Genomic DNA, 21,335 nt, shown 5'->3' with positions numbered 1-21,335 from the left:
CTTGAGGAGAGGTTGTCAGCTGTGATGGATTGTGCATTCATTCTGTAATGGGGGCAAGTAAGCACTGGGGAATAGGCCTAACGCACTCCTCTCACTTGTGGCTTGGGTTGAACTTGAACCTATTTCTCCAGAGGAACAGCAGAAGAACTTTAAATTATTATGTTTCTAGTCTTTTAAGTAACTGTTATTTTATGAATAATAATTGAGATCGGTAAGATCAATTTCTGTATTCCTGGAGTTCTACTGCATGATCAAGAAGCAATAACTAGTAAAGAACTGTGAGTCTCAGCTGAGTAACATTTAATACAAAGTAAGAGTGCAATAATGTTTAATTATTTTTTAATTTTTTTGGGGGGATACATTTATTCTTTTCAAGTTATCTGGGTTACTCATGTATATGCACTCACAGGTATAAAGCACTCAACTTCTTTTGCTTCATTCAAATATTGTGGTGCATTAATACAATGTTCAGATCATACAAAATAAAAAAACAGGTGTGCAGATAGGTCTTTGAATATATATGCTATGAAATTAAATTATGCTAAGATTTATTAGGTACCTTTTGTTTTGTCATGTCTGTGATTCATTAGGCCTGACTTGGAAATTACATTGATGTTGCTCAAGACTAAGTGTACTGGAATAGCCAGAGTTACATCTTTGTTCACCTCATGAGTGGATGGAAAGGAAACTTTGAGCATTTCTGCTGCTATAATACAATGGTCTATGTGCAGAAATGTGCTTTTAGGGTTTATTTACTCATGTTTTTCAAGATATAACAGAGTGATTTTCATATGAAAACAGGTTGGCCTACTACAGACAAACGTGATATCACTATATCCTGACAAAGTGAAATCATAGTTCGATGAGTTCATTTTGAATGACAGTAATTTAGGGTTTACTAAGCATGACAACTTGGAAAATTAAAATATGGAAATATTCTGAATCCCGTTTACTTTTACAACCTTTCCATCTTTTTGAGTTGCTTAGGGAATACCGAATTTTCTCACAAGCAAGCAGTGCTTATTTTCCAGACCCTAACTGGGAAGGTGCAGTAGGAATTGAGGAAAATGATGGATCATTAATCTGCATATTTCTCACTTTAAGAAGGAATACCGTGGAGTAAAGGGATAAGTGAAAAACCTCATTCTGCACTGCCTATTGGCAGACACTGAGTTGTGCCACAGGGAGATCTGTAGCACACAAAGACACCAGAGGTCTCTCACTTCAAAAATACAAGGTCAAGAGTGACAGGAGCACAAAGATAAGACAAAGAAGAGCTTGGAAGCCATTGTCCATTAGACTGAACTCTGAATGGAGTGGGTTTATGGCCAGAACGAGAGAGGACTAATCAAAGAGGAATGTGGGGACACTACTGAGTCTTAGAGAACATTCAAGAAAATTTTGCATGTAAGTTTTATCATTTTTCTGTGGATTTTTTTTTACCTTTTGGGACTTCTTAAAATAATATGTGATTCCTTCTGGCAACCTCTATCTTACGTAAGTCTTAGGCTGATCCTTGACAGCTCTACCACCTGGAGTGACGAACCAGTTCTCTGCCTTTGTTCTTAATGGGCAATGCAGGTTTTGCTTCCAGGTGCTTTCACTCTCTGTATATGTGTGTGTTGCTAGGGTGGGAGTGAGAGGTTATTATTTTTTACCTAAATCTCAAAGGTTTTACTTCAAAATTTATTGTTTCTGAATTCTTGTGTTTTAGAGAATATAAATACACAATTCACTATTCTGAGTTAGTAGATGTTAAATGGACCAGATAAATTCTGACAAGCTCATTGTTTGAAAATCAGGTATCAGAGACAAGAACTTAGCAAATATGCTTAAATGTTGAGGGGATAAAAAGCAAACATGTAAAAATAACTCCTACAAAACATACATAAGCTCTGTAAAATGTAATTTATGAATACACCATACAGATAAAATGGCACCTCTTTGTGTTTCAAATCTTCAGGGATGTGTTTGTTTCCAAAGGTTAATCTATAAACCAAATGTGGACCTCTGGAAACATGTTTGAGTAAGTTGGCTAGTTTGGAAAATATTTTGATGATTAGCTTTGGTTGTGGCTGAGTATCACAACTGAGCTGTCTGGTGAACATCCTTTGGAGATGATGTGGCCAGTACTGTAATATCAGAAGAAGATGTGTTGTTGGGAAGGCAAAGCCACAAAGATTATTTAGTTGTAGGTTCAGAATAGAAAAGAAAAATAGAAAAAAATAGGAAACAGCCACAAATTGACTAGCCCAAATTTCTCCTCTGACACACAAGCATTCGACATCTGAATGGATCCCCGTATTTCTAATTAAACGGGCTTCAACTTATTCCTTAGCTGGAGGCATTTTTGTTTGATTAACAGAACAAAAGGTTAATCATATAAATTTGCCATCTCATGGCGTTGTGAAGCAGGAGAGAATGGGTTTCTCCTCGTTCTCCCTGCTCAGCTGCCAGTCAGCTTTGCTGGCTGCGGTGCAAACACGGAGCTTTCCCCTCAGGCCCCCGTGACACACTTTGCTCGACTTATTCTTGGTAGAAGGTGAACGTTCCTCGTGTCTGTGACTCGAGCTGTCTTAGTGGAAGTTTGTAGCTCACCTAATGGATGTGTGAGCTGGGCAGGAGATTCTCGGGCTCTGTGAGGGATAGAGCAGACATGCAAATCCCTGCCCCGTTAGGAAGGAGCTCTAATTGCTCCTCCACCTAACGTGCATCTATGATTAAAACACAGAGCAGTGAAGTTATTAATGAAACCATGGTGTGCTTGGAAGCAGATGGATCATGGGGGTTTTTTAATACCATGTTAATAAGATCTTTTGTAATTCCTTGTCTGAATTTACCTGGTAATTATAAGGTAGCAACTATAATTCTCTTGGACAGACTATTAGTTATGATTCCCTTATCTCTCCTTTGTAAGGACTGGTGCACACTAGAAGCAGCAGGCTTTCATCTCTGCAAGTGACCTACATTTATGCTTGCAATGAAATAAAAAAAAATTGCAACTTTGAATAGATTCACTGAGAGTATAAACCACAAAAGTCTGATTCTCCTCTGTGACTTGTTTTCATTTTGGGGCTTTGAAATTCACTTAATCTTTATGCACTCTTGGCTTTCCGAGCTGGTCCAGCTGAACCTGGTGCCTGTGCATGGTGTGGGAATTGCTGACAGCACAAACATGCCCCGAGCTGCTCCTCTGCCTCCATCCCCAGCCCTGTCACAGCCCCAGCACAGATGTCTCTGCTCCATGGACTTGGTGGTGTTTGAGCTTTGTCAGGGATTTTTCCATTTCGTTTGCAGTACTGAAAAGGAAATTTATTTTTTTGAGATAAGACTAAAAAAACCTTTTAAAAATGATTGTTTTGGCAAAACAGAAAAAAAAGTTGTAACCGAATAAAACATTTGTATATTTTCAAGGAATTCTTAAGCATTCACTAGAAGTAAATTTTGAGCAGTTTCTCAGCAAAACATCCTTTTCGGGTTCGTGCCTGGTATTTTTTAACATACCAGAAGCTTTAATGTTTTGGGTTTTTTCATAATAGAAAAAAAATGGTAAATTCAGCATCAATGTGAAATCTGGCGAATGCCCTGTTCACACAAAATGTCTCTTGATTTTATTCACTGTTCTGAGATGTCTGCTTAGTCCATAGATATGTCCAGGGGAAGATGGTGTTAGGAAAGCTGCCTTGCTCCCCAGCTGCTTTTGTCAGAAAGGTTAAACTCTGCATAGATTGTGTGCTGAGAGCTTTTCAGGAGCTGGGAATAGATGGATTCTGGGGATGGGAGATGTTTTGCTTTGTTTTCTTTGGGTTTAGGAGTACTTATGTGAATAGATCACATATAAATGGATTCCCTGTATTCAGAGATTATCTGAGTGATGGCTCAAGCACTGTAAATGGCAGCTCCTGTGAGAAGTCTTTTGCCTTTCCTATCCCTCCAGTTCAGTCTCTGAACACTTAGCAGGTGGCCACTGCTGGGCTATTTGTGACCACACCAGCTCTGCTACAGTTGCTTGGAATTGGATGCAAAATATCTGCCAATGTGGTGTGGATCTGACACTGCAGAGGTGAACAATTCTGAGGGTGCCCATAATTATATTTATTTTCTGCCCCTAAACTGACAGTGAATCCTCTCAGACACTTCTTTACATAACTGGAAATGCTGTTCTCTGTGGTATGTATGTTTGCACACAACCTGTGTAAGCAGGAAGAGTGCTGATGGTGGGTGTGAAGAAAGGGAATAAAAAGAGCTTGGTGGCCTTTTCTCTCAGTCACCACTGCTCTGCATTGTGAGAATGCCGTGGGGATAATATGATGAAAGTGTGGAGATGTTTGCAGGTAGCTTCTGTTTATACAAGGTGAAGATGCACATAAATCCACTGGCTGAACGATTCAAACCTGTCAAGTCTCATGCATTATGCACAGGACTTATTCAATTAGCCCTGCCACAGTGCCTGTAACTCATGTGCTTGCAGGGGGGTTGCCTTGGCCTTGATCCCTCTCCACAGTTTATGTTCCAGGTGCAGCTGCACAGCCTCTGCCATGGGCCACACAGTCCTGCCTCTGGCATGGGAATGGCTGGAGAGGCCACGAGCAGGTGCTGTGAGCAGGCAAACCTTCCCTGGGTGGGACCGTGAGTGGCGCAGGATTTTGAGGTCAAAGCATCGGCAAAGCCCTGGGTTTGTCAGAAAAGTCTAATCAACAAAATGAAGACAGAGGCTGTGCAATGGCTTCAAACTGAAAGAGAGTAGGTTTAGATTAGATGTTAGGAAGAAATTCATCTCTGTGAGGGTGGAGAGGCCCTGGCACAGGTTGCCCAGAGAAGCTGTGGCTGCCCCATCCCTGGGAGTGTCCAAGGCCAGGTTGGATGTGGCTCTGAACAACCTGATCTAGTGGAAGGTGTCCCTGCCCATGGCAGGGGGTTGGAACAAGATGAGCTTTGAGGTCCCTTCCAACCCTAACCATTCTGAGATTCTATTATTCTAATCTGTTGATTTGAATAAGTTGTACTAAACACAAAGTAATTGCATTACAATGTGATTAGTATACATAGGGCTAAAGCTGATTTTATAATCAACGTATAAATTACCACCTATAATTTAAACTCAGAGCTGGTACTTGCAGCAGTGCTTTGTTTCCCAGGATGTGTCCCCCCCACAACGTGTGAGTCGGAAAGTGGTGCCTGATGCCAGAGTCTGAACAGAATGCTTGTTGTGATCGCCTGGTTTGTAAAGGATTTTGCCTTTTGTGTTTCAGTAATTTAGAAGATCTGATAACCGCCCCAAAAAACTAAGACAGATGTGTGTGAGTCACCAGGCGTGCTTGTTTGTTTGGGATTTTTTTTTTGTCGTTGTTGTTGCCCTTTTTTTTTTTTTTTTTGCATATTCCCATTCCTCTGAGCCAAGTCGCTTTTTTTACGGTGTTCTGCACTGAGATGACCGCTGTCTCCCGCCCTTGTGTCCGCAGCGATGCATCTCCTGGGGCTGAACTGGCAGCTGCAGCCGGCCGAGGGACCGACCTTCAACAACGGGCTGCGGCCGCCGCGCCCGCCCGGCGACGATGGCCCGGCGACGGCCCCTGCCGGCAGAGGTGGGTCCAGACCCGCGGGGTCCGCGCGAAATCTCCCTGAAAACTGCCTGGGTTTGTCATTCGGTTTGACCTCTCGCTGCATCAGTGCGCAGAGTGATGTGATTTCTGGAAGCTGGTGAGGATGTGCCCGCCCGGATGATGCTCAAGAAGGGCTTGGTCGTAAAAGTGTGCTCTTTGTGCTGTGTAGATGTCCTGTTTCCAGGTGTAGTTAGAGATCTCGAAGGGAGAGGAAGCTGAGGGAGCTGGGTTTGTTCAACCTCGAGAAGAGGCAACTGAGACCTTATTAATTCTTATAAATATCTGAAGGGAGGTGTCAGAGGATGGATCAGGCTCTGCTCAGTGGTGCTGAGCAATAGGACAAGAGGCAATGGGCAGAAACTGATACACGGGAAGTTCCACCTGAACATGAGGAAGAGCTTCTTTCCTGTGCAGTGACCGAGCACTGGAACAGAGACCAGAGAGGCTGTGGAGTTTTCCTCACTGGAGATATTCCAGAGCTGTCTAGATGCAGTCCTGTGCCATGTGCTGCTGGGGCAGGGAGGTTGGACCAGATGACCCACTGTGGTCCCTTCCAGCCTGACCCACTCTCTGATTCTGTGAAAAGCTTGATTTAGTAGAAGGGAAGTCAAGAATTTTGGCTTGCAGCTGGGACCACATCCCTGTTTCTTCTTCTTTCTCAGATGAATTCTAATATCAAACGTCAAGGACAGCAAAATTTGACCCATAGTAAACAATCTGTCCTGTAGTATTAGTATGAGCAATGCAGGCAATAAATGGATTCTTCTTCTCTTAAAGAAAAACTGTATTCCGGTGGAGGATGGCAAACACAAGGCAGTGAGAAGAAAGAATAAGAACCAGAAATACTTTCTTAAGCTAAGAAAGGGTATGTTAAAAATACAGAGAAATTACATGTCACAAAAAAGACTTTAATCACCTAAACCGAATGCTTTTTACTGGTGAGGTTCAGGGCTTTTCTTCGCTACACCACAGTAAGGCTTTCTCTGGTTATTACAAAAATTGTGAGGAGAAGGCAGAACAGAATGTTTGAATTAGTCAAAGCACCTCCCAGACCTTGATGTGCTGTGATGTTTGGATGGTGTGACTGAGCACTCACTTTCGGTCAACAGAAGAGTTCTGTTCAGGGCTGAGCAGCATCTTGCTCTCAGGACCTGTGGTCTGTGTTAAACTTGCTAATTGCCAAAGCAAGTGTTAGAAACAAGTGCTGACAAAGGATACTTGTATGGGATGTACTGGGGGGGGAAAATCAGTTCAAATACAGCTGAGTGAGGAAGATGAGTTATTCTTTTATGGGCTTGATCATTTCAAGGATTTGCTTTTATTTCCAAAAAAATGTTGCTGCACCTCAGCTTCTTCCTGTTTTTTTGTGGAGGGACTGGCTTTGGCTTCGTCGTCATGAAAGTCTTTTTAGGCAAGTGTTCATTGGTTGGGCTTTCACCTCTGACTGGCTGTGGGTCAAACTGGATGAACAGCACATCCCTGAGTGCAAGGCAGAATGTGTATATCACTGCTGAGCTTCCTCCAGATCGTGCACAGGTGAGAGACCCTATGGTTCTAGGCAGGAACCTGAACAGCTCAGGTCTGCAATTATGGTCACTTAGCAGGCAACTGCAGTGTTTAACACACTTCCCAATTCCCTCCCCTGCAGCTTTTTGTTGCCATCTCTGTGCAAAGATAGGGCAGCAGGATTGTTGAATTGGAATGTGCTCACCTGCCTGGGGCACTTCAGTGCAAGTTCTGGCGGTTTATCCCGGCCCCACTCTAATTAGCTTTGCACATTTGAAGAGGTGGAGATGCTGCTCTTTTGGGAGTGGTAACCTCCTGTAGAGGAGACAAGGAGACAGAACTGCTGGTTATGTCTTAAATTGCTGCAGTTAGCACGTTGGAAAAGTTTACTTCTTGTTCTTCTGACATTTTGTAGAAGGTTGCTGAAATGTTGATAACCTGGGGGAATGGGGAAGAACAATATTTAGGCAAGTAATCTTCCACAGTGGAATAAAATGAATGACAGGTTTGGATGAACACAAGGAATAAGGAAAAGACAAATTTTTAGAGCTGGGAAGGGTAAAAAGTTTTTCTACCTCACCTTTCCTTTTATTGTGTCCAAGTTAATATTGCTATCCCAGCAGTTTTTAGGAAAGCCTCTGACAGCTTTTAACACAACAACCATTTCAGGGCTCTGGCTGTGGAGAGTGACCTTTCTATAATTGACACAACTCAGGATGAAGCCATTCTTTTCAAAACATGGGTCTCCCAAAGAAACCTTTAACCCCTAGTCTGAGAAGGGCCACTTAAACACAAGCTGTGCCTACTCAGCAAGCAAGGCATTTTAAAGCAGAGCAGTTTGAAAGGAGGAAAGAAAAAAATAGCAGGTATTCAATTTGATCTGCTTGTTCCTTATTAAGAGACTAAATTCTGGTACAAAATAATAAAACTGCAATTTAAGATGAATGTAAATTACTTTATTACTGCATATTCCTACCTGAATGAAAACAAAATTCACTATTAAGATAACACAGTTTCAGGGTTTTTGTAATTACACACTACATCTCACTAAAACTGGGTATGCCTGAAAGGAGGAGGCAAGTGCAACGGGTAGAAAAATCCTCAGTGCTGCTGTAAAACTGCAAGTGAAGTCCACCATGCTGTGGAAGTTGTGCTGAACTAGGGGTTGAGATTAAGAGGCAAAAGTAAAGAGAAGTTCCTCTCTTTATACAAATTATAACAGAGTATTCCTTCATGGTGCATAAAAACAAAAAAATTGACACTGCCATGGAATTGCTACAGGGACGAGGTAGATTGTAATGACATTAAAAAAAGCTTTCTGAGAGTGAAGCCCATTTGTCTCTTAGAGTTTGTAAGGATAATGTTAGAATTTTGGTGTAATGAATCTAAATTAGGGGGAAATGTGGGGGGGGGGGGAAAGAGGCATGTTTGGGAGTAATTGCTTCCTCACAAAGAAGTGAATTAGATGACCTTACGGGATTTTTTTTGTGCCTGGATTCTGTTAATCTATGCTAGAAATGTTTTCTGCATTGAAAATTATGTAGAAGGTTAGACACACATTGCCATAAAATATGTGACTATGTGCTGTTTCCTTTCTAATGGACAGAATATACCACGAAAATCAACTTAAACCGTGTCAGAGGACACCTAAGATAACCTACCGTTTATGTGAAAATATCCAAACTAACTCCAGCTGCAAATCCACATAAAGAACACTTTGATGTAGAGTTTTTTGTTTAGGAAATATGGTCTTTGGTGTGCTCCCAGATTTAGCAGATTTGCTAGTAATTAAAAAAATGACTTAGTATTTTATCTTGATTATTTGCTATAGCAATGTTCTGTGAAGTTGAAAAACACAGTTAGAGATTGAGGTCTGTGATCCTGGAAATCCTCATTTTAAAAGACACCAAAGATAGTTGTGGGCAATTGTGGACCTGAGAGATCACTTTATGTACAATAAATATACTAATTGGAAAAAGTAGATATGAATTTTTGTTCTGATACTCATGTAATTGAGGGTTTGTGTCTCACTGGATCAACCAGCTTGATCCAAGTTCATGGTCAGTTTGAGATGTTTCACTAAATCTACCACAATGTGTGTGGATTTCAAAAAGACAATTGTAGGTAATTAAATATTAAAGTATTGAGGTGTCATGAAAAATACTTGTTTCCGGATAACAAGTTCAGCATTGTAAATATAATGGCAATAATGGAACGAAGGAAGTTAAATTTGCTGTTAAATTTGTTACCATCTTTCTTACTTGAGATGAGGAGAAAAACAGATTCCTACTGATGTAGAAGAAATTTTCCTTGGATAAATGTGGAAAGCTGAGCTCAGCAGTCATTGTGTAGCTGTACAGGTTGTCTTCAGCCCTCTCCAAATGATGTTGAGAGCTCTGCCAGACGCAGCTGTGAGTCACATTTTGGTTTGCACACAGAAATTAATAGTTAAGCTATTTTATTAGCAATGCAGCAGACAGGCAGTGTTAGAGGAATAACAAAATTATGCAATGGGAGGATCTGCCACATTCATATACTGATGATTTGGGGTTCAGATGCTAAAAGAACAGTTCCTGACTCGACTGCCTGAGGCACTGGTGCTACCCCCAACTGTGCTGCTGCTGAAACCTACTCAGCAGACAGTGTAAGGACTAAGGAACAGCTGGAGAGAACTCTTTGTCATGTTGTAAAAGATAAACTCATACCTCATTAACAATGTAAACAACATGAATCTTTGGGTTTCCACTATTTCCTCTCAGATGCTTTGAAACAGATGATCAAAATGTAATAACAATCAATGTTCTTTAAATGTCACTTCTGTTACCTTCATTCAATTTAATCAAGACATGCCATCATTTTCCAGGTGGATTAATCTTATTAAGTAGTTATGAGGCTAATGTAATGTAGATCTTAATTAACACATTAGCAAGCAGAACTATTAATATGGACCCTATGAAGGCTTGCAGATGTGGTCGTCTGAAAATACACCAGGCTCAAGGGCTGTCACAGCAAAAGCAAAGTTTTTGGCTAAATTCAGCAGAAGAGAAGAGGAGTTTGAGGTGTTGATCATGTTCATGGTGATAGTATAAGTTGCAGTGTTCAAAGGTAGGTGATAAAGTGCATTATGAACCATCAGAGATTATTGTTATGCTCGGGTAGAAAATGACACTGGTATGTATTTGTTCTTTATGGAATGCAGTGAACTAACAGATCTCGATTTTATATCAGTTGTATTTTGCTTTGGATTCTGAAAGCAGTGGATCTTGTGAACCCCTGCTCACATGAATGTGAAGATGTGCCCAAATTTTTAGGTGTATCAGGATACTGAAGCACGATACTTAATTCCACCTACAGGACCACAATATTTGGCTGCAGCTGAGCCAGAGCAGGGGTCTTAACAGACACTCCCTTTGAAAATTTTCTTTCCTCAAACCACAACAGAAATTTGGGATGCTGACCCAACAACCTGAGATTTTGATTTTGTATCAGAAGCTGTTTTACTGGGCTCCTGAAAGCTCATACAAATTCAGAAGCTTCCTTCCTCCTCACTTCACAAAACAGAGCTCATTGGTACCTCAGCATCTTCAGCATAACTGAGGTTCAGAATGTGCCATAGCAGCTCCTCCAGACAAATTCCTGTTGCCTGGCTTTTTAGTTCATTATAGCTGTGGGAATTTGTTTTGCAGTAGCAGTCAATCTATTGTACACATTTCAGAAAGAATCTCTTTTCACTTGAGTCCTAGGGCACTTATGTGGTAGTAGTAAATAATTTAAAGCATACGTTCATATAGGGAGTCATCAGCATGGTAATAGTGCATAGCACTGATTTTTCCACTGAATATATTTGTATAGAAAAGACATTTTCTCCTTTTTTTTTTTAATTTGTCTTTCTGGAATGATAACAAATGTCTGGTCATATAAGTAGCTACGTGAGGAAAAAAAGTTAAACTGTCATTGAGAACCACAGTCATTCTCACACATTCTTTTTTGGCAAAAAGTCAGTAGGGTGTAGTTTTATATTGAATGGTTTCCTTTACACAGCTGTACCATAAATTTCTTCAGAATTCCAAGTCATCTGTGAAAAATCCCTGGCTGTATAACAAACAACAACAGAAAAAAATGAGTTAGATGAAAAGATAAGGAAAGCTATGTCTGGAGCAGTGATTTATAAGAAATACAGAATTACAGGAAAAGAAGCGGAAGAGAATTCTCTTTAACCAACACTGGTGGTATTTATTCCTTGTGTTTAATTTGAGGTTGTCCACGTGATCTTATGGATCCACTGGAATGGTTATTCTGCTAGATATTTTCCAAGTGTTCTCAAGGTGCAGTTTACAGTCACCCCTGTGATGAAGGCACAGTCACAGCCCTGGAGTTAATTGCTGTTCCAGTGTGATGTCTGTGGCGTGACACTGCCGGTAGCCAGATTTCGTTTTTGTTTTTAATTTTAGCTGCAGTGTGGGATACTGTAGTTATAAATACTCAAGTATATCTGGTTTCAGTGTAAATACAGCTCTGCCTCCCATGCTGACACTGCTTGACATCAGTTAAATTAAAGGCTGATTGGGCATGTCCCATCCGCTGCCACCTTGAATCTGACCTCCAGCTCACAGATGAGACCTGCTGACAACTTAGCAGGGGGAGCTTGCATTGCTGTTGTCATGTATTGCCTCTCTGATAGCTTCAAAGGCAAATATACTTGAATGCTAAAGCAGTCTTTTCAAATGTATATGCCAAAATAGTAATTCAACTGGGTAAATAACACAGCAGTTTAAATGAATAAGAGTTATTTAGTTGATGAATATATGTTTGACTGAATGATTGAAATGGCTCCCCTGGGTAAGATGAAGTAGTATGCTTTTAAAACTCTTTTGTAGATGTTTACAGAGGGAAAATGACAGGGGAAAAAAAATCAAGTATCCATGGGGTTATGAGATAAACAGATGAAACTTTGCAACAGTCACCCACAGCAGAGAGAATGATCTTGGGATTCATTTTTTCTCAGTAGTGTGAGTTGTTGGGGTTAGTCTTTCTTCCCAGATTTGTCAGTTTGTCACATCTGTAACTTCACTTAAATGCAATTGATGTTCTTTGAATGTGATCTGCGCTGGTCCATCAAAATGGAAAAGCTTCTAAAAATAGCTGGAGGGGAGTGAGTCAGGTGGCAAGATACATTCTCTGCATTAGGAGGTGAGGACCGAAGGGAGCTATAAAAAAAGTTTGAGTCTGTAGAGACAGGGTTTGTCAGTGAAGGTGTTAGTAGGAAAAAAGGCATTGCAAATACAAAAGCCAGGATGGTGGGCTGCTTTTCAGGTTAAAAAAGTAAACTTAAGCCTATTAACTAAGGAAAGAGATTCAGTGGTCATACCTATTTTCCATTTCCTTTCAGTATTTCTAACCTGGGGGGGGGGAAGGAACATGAAAGGGCCCATGCTGAGACACCTCCTTTAGTATTTTTATGTTACTGCTCTGCATTCCTCATCTTCAAGGTGAGAATTTTTAATAATTCTGTCATTGTTAATAATTCTGTTTTACAAGCAGTCATCTGAGAACACCAAGGCCATGACCAACTCAGGTGCACTGGCAGCATCAAAGCAAGGAGTAGAACCAAGATGCTGTCACTAATTTTGTGTCTCATATCAACAGGAATAACTCAGCAGGAATTTATAAGAGTATGATTCAATAATGCATAATCTTAGAGCTCTGATACATTCTTGGACTTAAAAAACTTTCTAAGTTGTTTGTTAAACTTGCAAATATGAAACCTAGATTTTGGCACAAGTTCAAGCATTTCTAAATTGTGTTATTTCAGCATTGTAACGTAGCGCCATAAAACCAGGATGTCATGTATTAAATTCTCAAAAGCAAAAGAAAAGGATCCCTTTCAGGATGCCAGAGGTGAGGCAGCAGCTGTTTGTCACAGATGTGGCACAGGCTGGATGCAGGGCAGATACAGAGGATGCTGTACTACAAAAATACAGACTTGAAAAGAGTCACCCATCTGTTCCATTCGTTACTGTGTGTTAAGTACCTCTTGATCGCTTGTGATAGCTGATCATCCAGCCTGCTTTTAATATCCTCTGCTGTGTTGAACCCCTGTCAGAGTTCTCTTCCCAGGTAAATTTTCCTGAGACACTGAAGTGTTCCAGGAGGAGTGGTTTGGAGAACTAGAAACCAGGCCATTTATGTTTTAGAGCAAAGCATCTCTGGGGAAATGCTTCCAAAGGTAATATCAAATCTGAACTGAATCATTTCAGTGTTAGGAACCTGAATTTTCTCTCTAGGCTGACTGATAACTACAAATTCAATTGTCTTAGCTGTAATTTTCACCAGTTTTTAAGATGATAGCTTCAAAATTTTAATTAGAAGTATAAAGAAATGGTATTTTTCTAAAAAATCTTTGGTCAGTAAAGTTTGACATCCGATACATATTTTTATCTTTGCATGCTGAAGTAGTGTGAATGTAACTCTGGTTCTCCTGAATGCTGGAACATTATAGTTTTAGCTTGTTTGATGTACTTGAGTTTTCAAAAATGTCCTTTCCCAGGTAGAAATACCGTACAGAATTTTGGAAATCCAGAGGATGTTAAGGCTGAATTTAACCAAAAATACTAAAACTTGAGTCTCCATTAGAATGAAAAGTTGTAATTCTAGGGAATATATACTCAACAGATTTGGAAGCAATACAATTAACAGAAGTCATTGATGGTGGTGTTTTGGAGCTGCTTAAAGAGCCAGTGAAACCATAACTGCCAACAGGGACTATGGTGACCTTACCATTTGCATGCTCAGTAAATTTGCTGCACTGAATAATAATAATAATAACTACTGGAAATAACTGCCTTTTTTTTTTTTTTGACTGTTTGGATATACTGGTGCTGAAGGACAAGGTTCTTTGAGCGTGTCAAGGAGCCTTTGTCAGATTAGATAGAGCTGATGTTCCTCAAGGTATGCACAGTTGGCTTCCAAAGAAATGATTTACAGCATGCTTTTTAAGAATGTTGAAAAAATTCATCATTTATTACCATAGCTTGGAATTGTGGAGTAAGGTTGTACTTAAAGGAGATGAAGGAGCCCCCAGCTCTAGGCTGACTTCCCAGCCCTGCCAGTGGTTCCAGTGTAGCACCCAGCAGGTGATTTTTCTGTGCTCTGTGCCTGGTTTTCCTGGCCATGTGGGTAAGGACTCATTTAAATTCTAGTGAGATGGTGCTCGACTGCACTGAGATTGGAACTTTGAGATACCCTCTGTTGCAGTAATCCATTAGAAATGACATCCTGTAGGTTTTATGAAACAGTACATGTTTGAATCTGGTTTCTATCTGTACTCTTGGGCAGCTCTAAAAGCACATTCCTTGACATTCTCAGCCATCTTTTTTTTCTTTGCAGCATCTTTCTCGTTTCAGCATCTCCTCCTTTCTCTTTCTTTGTTAGTGCTGTGATGTTATTGCAGACCCATTAACATAGAAAATGAAAAAACAAACAAGTTGCCGAAAACTGTAGAGCAGTTGGTATTCAGAGCATTCTTTTACCATTTCAAAACACTGCCAACATAATATCTGTTTCATTATGTACAAGAGTAAGTGCTGCTAACATAGATAATTTGGAGTCTATAATTGAAACAGTGCTTTTGCAGCTCTCTCAATTAAAGATAGTCAAGACAGAAAAGCTGTTATGTACTTACCTGCTGGAATTATATGTTATTCCGTGCCATCCTGTTACATTCATACAGTGCTGGAATATATTTCAACAGTAACTTGCCAGTTATGGAAAATACCATTGCACCATGAAAGAAAAGCACCAAGTAAACCCTGAGCTTTTTGCAAACGCCCTCAGGTTGTATCAGAGGTATCATTACCATCCAGTGTATCTTAATAGTGATATTAATGATGCCTTTAAATTTCTGTGATTGTTGACAGTTATTTTCTGTGATTTTCTGGTTGTTATAGTGTCTGCTGTAAGAATTTTTGAGTGCATTTCTGGCCGTGTTGTTTGGGAATACTGAACACAGAATCAAAGCACTACTCATTCCATGTATTACACTCTGTGTTTAAAATATGTGTAGCCTCAGAACCTGTTCAGAAGGGATCTGCACCATGTTTTTAAAGGTTCACTGTTTCGTGGGCTGGAAGCCAGAGCACTCAACCAGAAAGGTCTTGTATCTTGTCTTCAGTAATGCATGATGAAGAACCAACAAATGATGGATTTTAACTAACCACAGCACGAGGGAGAAGGACTTGTAGGTGGACCTTGCCTCAGGCAGAGAGAAGTTAAAAGGCACTGCATTGAGTTGTGCTTTCTTTCAAGGAGAGGATGCATATTAGAGTTCAGAAATTGTCCTCTAAACTCTTTTCTGTGCATTGCATTTCTTCTGTCCACTCTTTTATCTGTGACCTGGAGCTTATTGCCCTACTTTGGTGAATGAAACAGTGGTAATAAAAATTTGCAATCAGTTAATATAGATTGAAGTTACCCTTTCAGTTCACCTTTCTGGTAAATTTTTTATACTCTGGTTGTGTAAAAGACACAATTGAAAAGAGCACAGGGAGATTCACATGTGCTTGATTGACTCTCTACTGTTACTATATTTGATCAGGAAGAAGCAATTGCAGAATTAAAGAGTTTGAGGGCTTAGAAGATCGCAGATGTTCCACCAAAAAAAAATAAAAAGAGTTTACAGAGTTCTTGCTTCAAATATAAGGCCCAAATTCTTCCCTACTGATTGAAACAGCAGGCAGATTGCATCAGAATAAGAAAGTTACAGTTTGATTTCAGAGGTGTCAATGCCACAGATGTTCATCTTGAATGAATAAAACTTACCTGTATTATAAGCAGCTCTCTCATTTGATTTATATTTGCTTTTATTTTACAGGACCATGGGTCAGTAGGAATAGCAGCATAGATAGCGGAGAAACAGAAGTTGGACACAGGGTCACCCAGGAGGTGCCCCCTGGAGTTTTTTGGCGGTCTCAGATCCATATCAGCCAGCCACAGTTCCTGAAGTTCAACATATCCTTAGGGAAGGATGCTCTTTTTGGTGTTTATATAAGAAGAGGACTCCCACCATCACATGCCCAGGTACTTTTATCGATGTGTTCGTTGGCTTTAAATGTCAAAAAGCTTAGAGCATCTGTGTTAAAGTTGATGTTTATGGAACTCAAGTTTAGGGATTCCTGTGAATTACTTTGTAATGTGATATTTGACTGAACACCCTGATATTAACATTTCTAGGTTGTTACATACTTCAACAATACATTGATAGAAGAAGTGATCTTTTTAAGATCACTTGAAGCAAGGTTTCAAGTCTCTGATAACATCTGGCACCAAGTGGGACAAAACCATCCAGTTATGCACCAGTCAAAATGATGAGTGGTGTTGGTCAAGCTCCTGTTATCACAGCCCTGTGTGCAGTGGGAGTGCCTACACAGCCAGATGTGTTAACATGGAGTTTTCTATCTCCAGAGAAGTTTTAATCTCCACAGGCAGTTTGAGTGCCATCCCTGGGGGATGAAAAAGATCTTGGCATCTCTGCCACCCAGGCACATTAGAGAACATGAAACAATGGCCACATGTTTGAGAGCTTTCATTAAACCCCTTTTCCTTCAAGGACACTATTTAGATATATCATCTGACTCGGACATGGGGCAAGTCTTGCAGTTGGGAAACCCAATTCTTCTTCATTTCTAACCAGCCTCAGAGATGAGAACTCAGTAACACCACGTTTTTACAGTGACCCTGTAGTACAGAGCTAAGGGCTGTAGGTAAGGTAGTTGTAAAGTTAAGTATCTTTTTCTTCTAGGCTGTGCAGTGGATGTTTTAATTTCTTTCTATGAGAAGGTATAGTGATATTTTCTGTTAGAGAGAGAGAGTTTCTTTATTATATCGAAAATTCATTAATGTGAATGGAAAGATTCCCATTTAGTTAAATTAGAACTGTATGAGAAATAATATATTTGCAGTTACACATGCTAAAGGGAAAGAGCCTCCATTCTTTAGAGTGGAAGGGAAGCAGAAATAACCACCTTTTGGAAAAAGAACCCCTTCCTTCATGTATATCCTTGCTACTACAAATCAGTTCTTCATTCAGAAACTCTCAGCTAAAATTAAATGCTTTATTTAGTATATTACTTCCAAAAAGCAATGCTTCCATGGTTCCTTTTGGGAAAGCCTCATTTGACATTTCTAGATGCCTTACCCTGATTTACAAAGAACTGCTTCTACTTTTTTATTATTAGTTTTTGGCAAAGCAAACTGCAGCTTGCATAGATGGTTAAAATACATGATCCCAGCTAAAAGCCCAGAGGCTTTAACATAATTGCATTGCTCCATATTGCCATGTAGGGAAAGTAATGCTGCCTGTAAAGAGATATCAGCCCTGGGTGATGTGTCCATGTGCATGCACAAACCCATGATACAAACAGTGAGCCAATTAATTTTCTGGGGAAAACTACTCTTATGTTATCTGAATTTTGGATCTGCTTCCCAATGTCAGGCAAATTTATGGAATTCTTCTGCATTGCCTCTTGTTCCTCGGTGTTTATTTTTTCATGTAGTCCTAACTGAGAACCAAAATCTTTGATCAGAGCTGGGAAGAAAGGAGTGAGGGGGTTTGCATGGGTTTATGTCCTCTGCTTCTAAGAATTTGTGAAGAAGGAGCTTTGGCTATTCAAAATCCACCAACTTACTATATAGTATGCTCTTTAAAATGTTCCCTGAGTTGCTGAATGGATATATCTGACTGGTGAGGAATCAGGATCAGCAGCCCACAACCCGAGGAGGGGAGGGCATGTGGTCACTTTTCCATGTAACCAGACATTAACATGCAGCATCCCAAAATTTGTTAAAAAGACTAGATAAATAGGGGAAATTGCAGAGGACTGTTGAGTGATTTTAAGCCATTTTCAGACATCCATGCAACACAAAAAATACCCACAGAGAATATATTCCAGGGTGGGAGCCTTTCTTAGGAATGTTTTGGCTGTAATGCTTCAATCTGTTGTCTTGAGGGTGAAAGTATGTCTGTGGATCTTCAGCTGTTGCAATGAGGTAATGGCATAATTCACTGAGCATGTCTCATTTAATTCAGAATTTTGGCACTCACTTCCCCTACTCCATCATGAAAAACATGGCCATTTAGTTGAGGAAAACAAACAAAAGTAGAAATCATGAAATGAATATTACTTAAAGCAACCAAAGCTCCAAAGCAATCATCAAGATTTGCTATAAATACAGGTTAATTATAATTTTTTGACTAAGACATGGTGGAGGTAAGCCTGTACCTTTTATAAGAAATCCAGTGGGAAGTAACTGGTAGTCACTATTTTTTTTTTTTTAATTCAAGGTGAACTTTATATTGCAATATGATCAAATATATTTGTTCTAAGTTTCATTATGTTCTCATCTGAGAAGGCTATGATCAGGCAAAGTTTTGGTTTTTTTCTTTCAATCCACATCCATAGAATATAAATTTCATGACCTTTCTGATAAATTAAATAATGAGAAATACCAACTGTGTTTCCTCCTGAGCTGGATTTCTCCTCAGAGAAGCTGCTTTCCAGTCTTTAGATGAAGTTCCAAACCTCTTCTATAAATAGGGTTACTGAAATCCTCTAGTATAATCTGCAGTGTAAACTGGTCTACATCTGGTCTGAATCTGCAGTACCAACCAATATAAACTTTCCCACATTCATACAGGGTCCTGCTGCTTGTTAACAGGGTGGTACAGCAGAAGATTCCTTGGCATTCCTGCCCAGCAATCAAAATTAAGTCAAGCTGCTACCAAGAGAAATAAGTTTAGGGGAAAAAAGGCAAGCTGTTACAGACCTGAGTTAGTGAAAAGAAGCCTTGTTCTGACAGAAGGGAGCCCAAAGCTTTCGTATTAATGAAAATAGTCTGAAGTTGACACCAGGCGATATTTTAAAATTGAAATTTAAAATCCTTGTTTCTGTAGGTTGGGGACATGAGCTCTAAAGCAATGAAACAGCTACACTTGACAGTTCATCACTGATCAGTGCTGATATGTCAAGCCAAGTAAAATCCTTTGTGGGAGCAAGTCAATAATCAGCAAATTAGGTACATGATTAACCTGAGACAACAAGATGCAGTTCCTGTGTGAGAGCCCTGCTGAGATTTAACCTTCTCAGTATTACTGTTTAGCAAATATTCCAAATGTCTGGTTCAGTCAGTCAAGCTGATGTAGCTGTAAACTTGTCTGGAAGCAGCCTCGTGTGCCATGTGCACAGGGAGTGGGGCTCTGGAGGAGCAGTAAAAATGCAGTTTTGAGTGGCAGGCAGGCTGCAAACAGGAATGCAGTGCTTTTGAGCAAAATCCTCCCAGCCTGTGTAGTACTGTGTGGAAATACCAGAATGCACATTGCAGGCTTGAATGATCATTAGGAATTTAGTAGAAGAGAATCATATTAATAGAATTGATAACGTATAGAAAATGAACAGTAAATGTCAAATAATGCACAAAGTGACTCTGCAGAGATTACAGCAATTATGAGGTTGCTGCATGTTGGTAGAACATTCCAAATGATGCATGAAATAAGGTAACCTTATAGGACCATCACTGGAATGTCTGGAGAAGGCAGTGCATGGAGCTGTGCTGTTTTCATGTCCAGCAGAGTGTGTTACGCTTACAAATTTTTCGTGTCAAAACGAAAACTGTTTTCATTCAGAAGAGAAAATGGCTTTATTTGAAGCAACTTGAAGAGCTGGGGAGCTTCAGTGTTACCTTGGGTTTTAGCCAGTGCTCAAACACATTCAGGTGCTCTGACCACCTCCTGTCTGTGAGTGCTGTGCTGCGCCGCCCTGGTCAGCTTGTGTCACGTCCAAATGTGGAAACAAACTGCTTGGCTGTCATTGAGGGTATCAGATGTTTCATGGCTGTATTTTAATTAATAATTACCAACTGGATTTTATGAAGAACTAATTTTAAAGCACTTTGCAAACAAGTTTCCCTGACATATGTTTTCTTGGCTGCTTAGATCCTGCAGGGCTTTGGCATAAAGGCAAATAGGAGCCACAATGCCAAATGTGCTCTCCCCCTCCATTTGGATATGCATCCATTATTAAGACAAGAGCTCTGAGAAATCCTTCTCTTCCATTCCTGATTTCAAATAGGCATGAAAATAGTTTCAAATCTAAGAAAGGCCCTGAAGGTTGTGCAGGCTCTCTGCATTTTCAGCCTTGACCCCCGTGAGCTCTCTCTGCACTGCAGTGTTCACAAGTTCACTGTGTCTGTGAAGCTGGGCTCAGTGGATCTGTGCTGGATGGATGGCCCTGTGCAGTGGAGTCACAACTGCATATGTAAAGTTCCAAAACTGTTTTGCTGACTCCCCGTGGTTACTGGAAAAAGAAAGTTCTTATTAGCCTGTGAATAAAATGCACCGAAAGCCCTGAATGGAGAAATTATAAAAACAAATTGCCCAGAAAGAACTTAGTATGAGATTTTAGGTTTGTAAATAAAAGTAAGCAGTAGGGTTTCGATATGCTGGGTAGTAAAAATAAACAAACTTACCGAGAGAGTGAATTTGGAATTTGTTTAGCGAGGTAGGTTGGCAAGTCACTTGCTTATATGGAGCTTTAATCATAGTAAGTACTCCCTGCTGCAAAATTGAACTCTGATGATGTAGTCATTTGGGATTTCTGCTGCATGTTGTTCCTGAGCAGTTTTTGCCATTTTTGTGTGACTTTCAGCATGAAACCATGAAATATAAAGGATCATTAAAAAAAAAGGGAAAAAAAGTCAAAAGTCATTGAAACATCCAAATTACTTCAGAGATTTGGGTTGGTTTGACACATGCATTCCCTAATTCATGTGATTTAGCAGTCTCTTCCCTAGCAGTTGTGTTGTGTGTGTTAGATTAAGAATTCCACAGTTGCTTCTTAATGATCATGAAACTACTTGCCTTCTTTTCCTAGATGGGTCTTCTAATCTATTCATATATGCCAATAAGTAGCTTTACAGCAAGACTGATATCTTCAGCACAACATTATATAAAAGTAATTAATCTCTCAAGTGTGGTAAATCAGAAAATCAACAGGGCCAGGAGAAGCAAAATGATGATTCAGCCAACCATGGGAAGAAATCTGATCGGGTTATGAATTCACAGTACCATCTCAGTGACTCTTCAGTCAGGGGTTTTCAATTTTGGGGTGCATATTCCTAGTCCTTACTGACACATTAAGATTAGTACACCCAGGGAACCACCAGCAGATCATTATC

The 21,335-nt window shown here is 40.0% G+C and overlaps 1 protein-coding gene across 14 annotated transcripts in view; it reads left to right on the top strand.

Annotated features, from left to right (window-relative positions):
- Nucleotides 1-21,335, top strand: part of TENM2 (teneurin transmembrane protein 2) — a 634,310-nt gene that overhangs the window by 503,168 nt on the left and 109,807 nt on the right. For all 14 annotated transcript variants that reach the window (XM_032702528.1, XM_032702527.1, XM_032702526.1 and 11 more), the window contains 2 exons: nucleotides 5,463-5,585; nucleotides 15,979-16,184. In XM_032702528.1, the coding sequence (XP_032558419.1) occupies nucleotides 5,463-5,585; nucleotides 15,979-16,184 (329 nt within the window). The remainder of the gene's footprint in view (nucleotides 1-5,462; nucleotides 5,586-15,978; nucleotides 16,185-21,335) is intronic.

The sequence above is a fragment of the Chiroxiphia lanceolata genome, chromosome 15 (assembly GCF_009829145.1).
Source record: "Chiroxiphia lanceolata isolate bChiLan1 chromosome 15, bChiLan1.pri, whole genome shotgun sequence".
In the NCBI taxonomy this organism is placed as follows: Eukaryota; Metazoa; Chordata; class Aves; order Passeriformes; family Pipridae; genus Chiroxiphia; species Chiroxiphia lanceolata.
The sequence above is the reverse complement of the archived record's forward strand: the minus strand, read 5'-3'. Positions and strand labels throughout refer to the sequence as shown.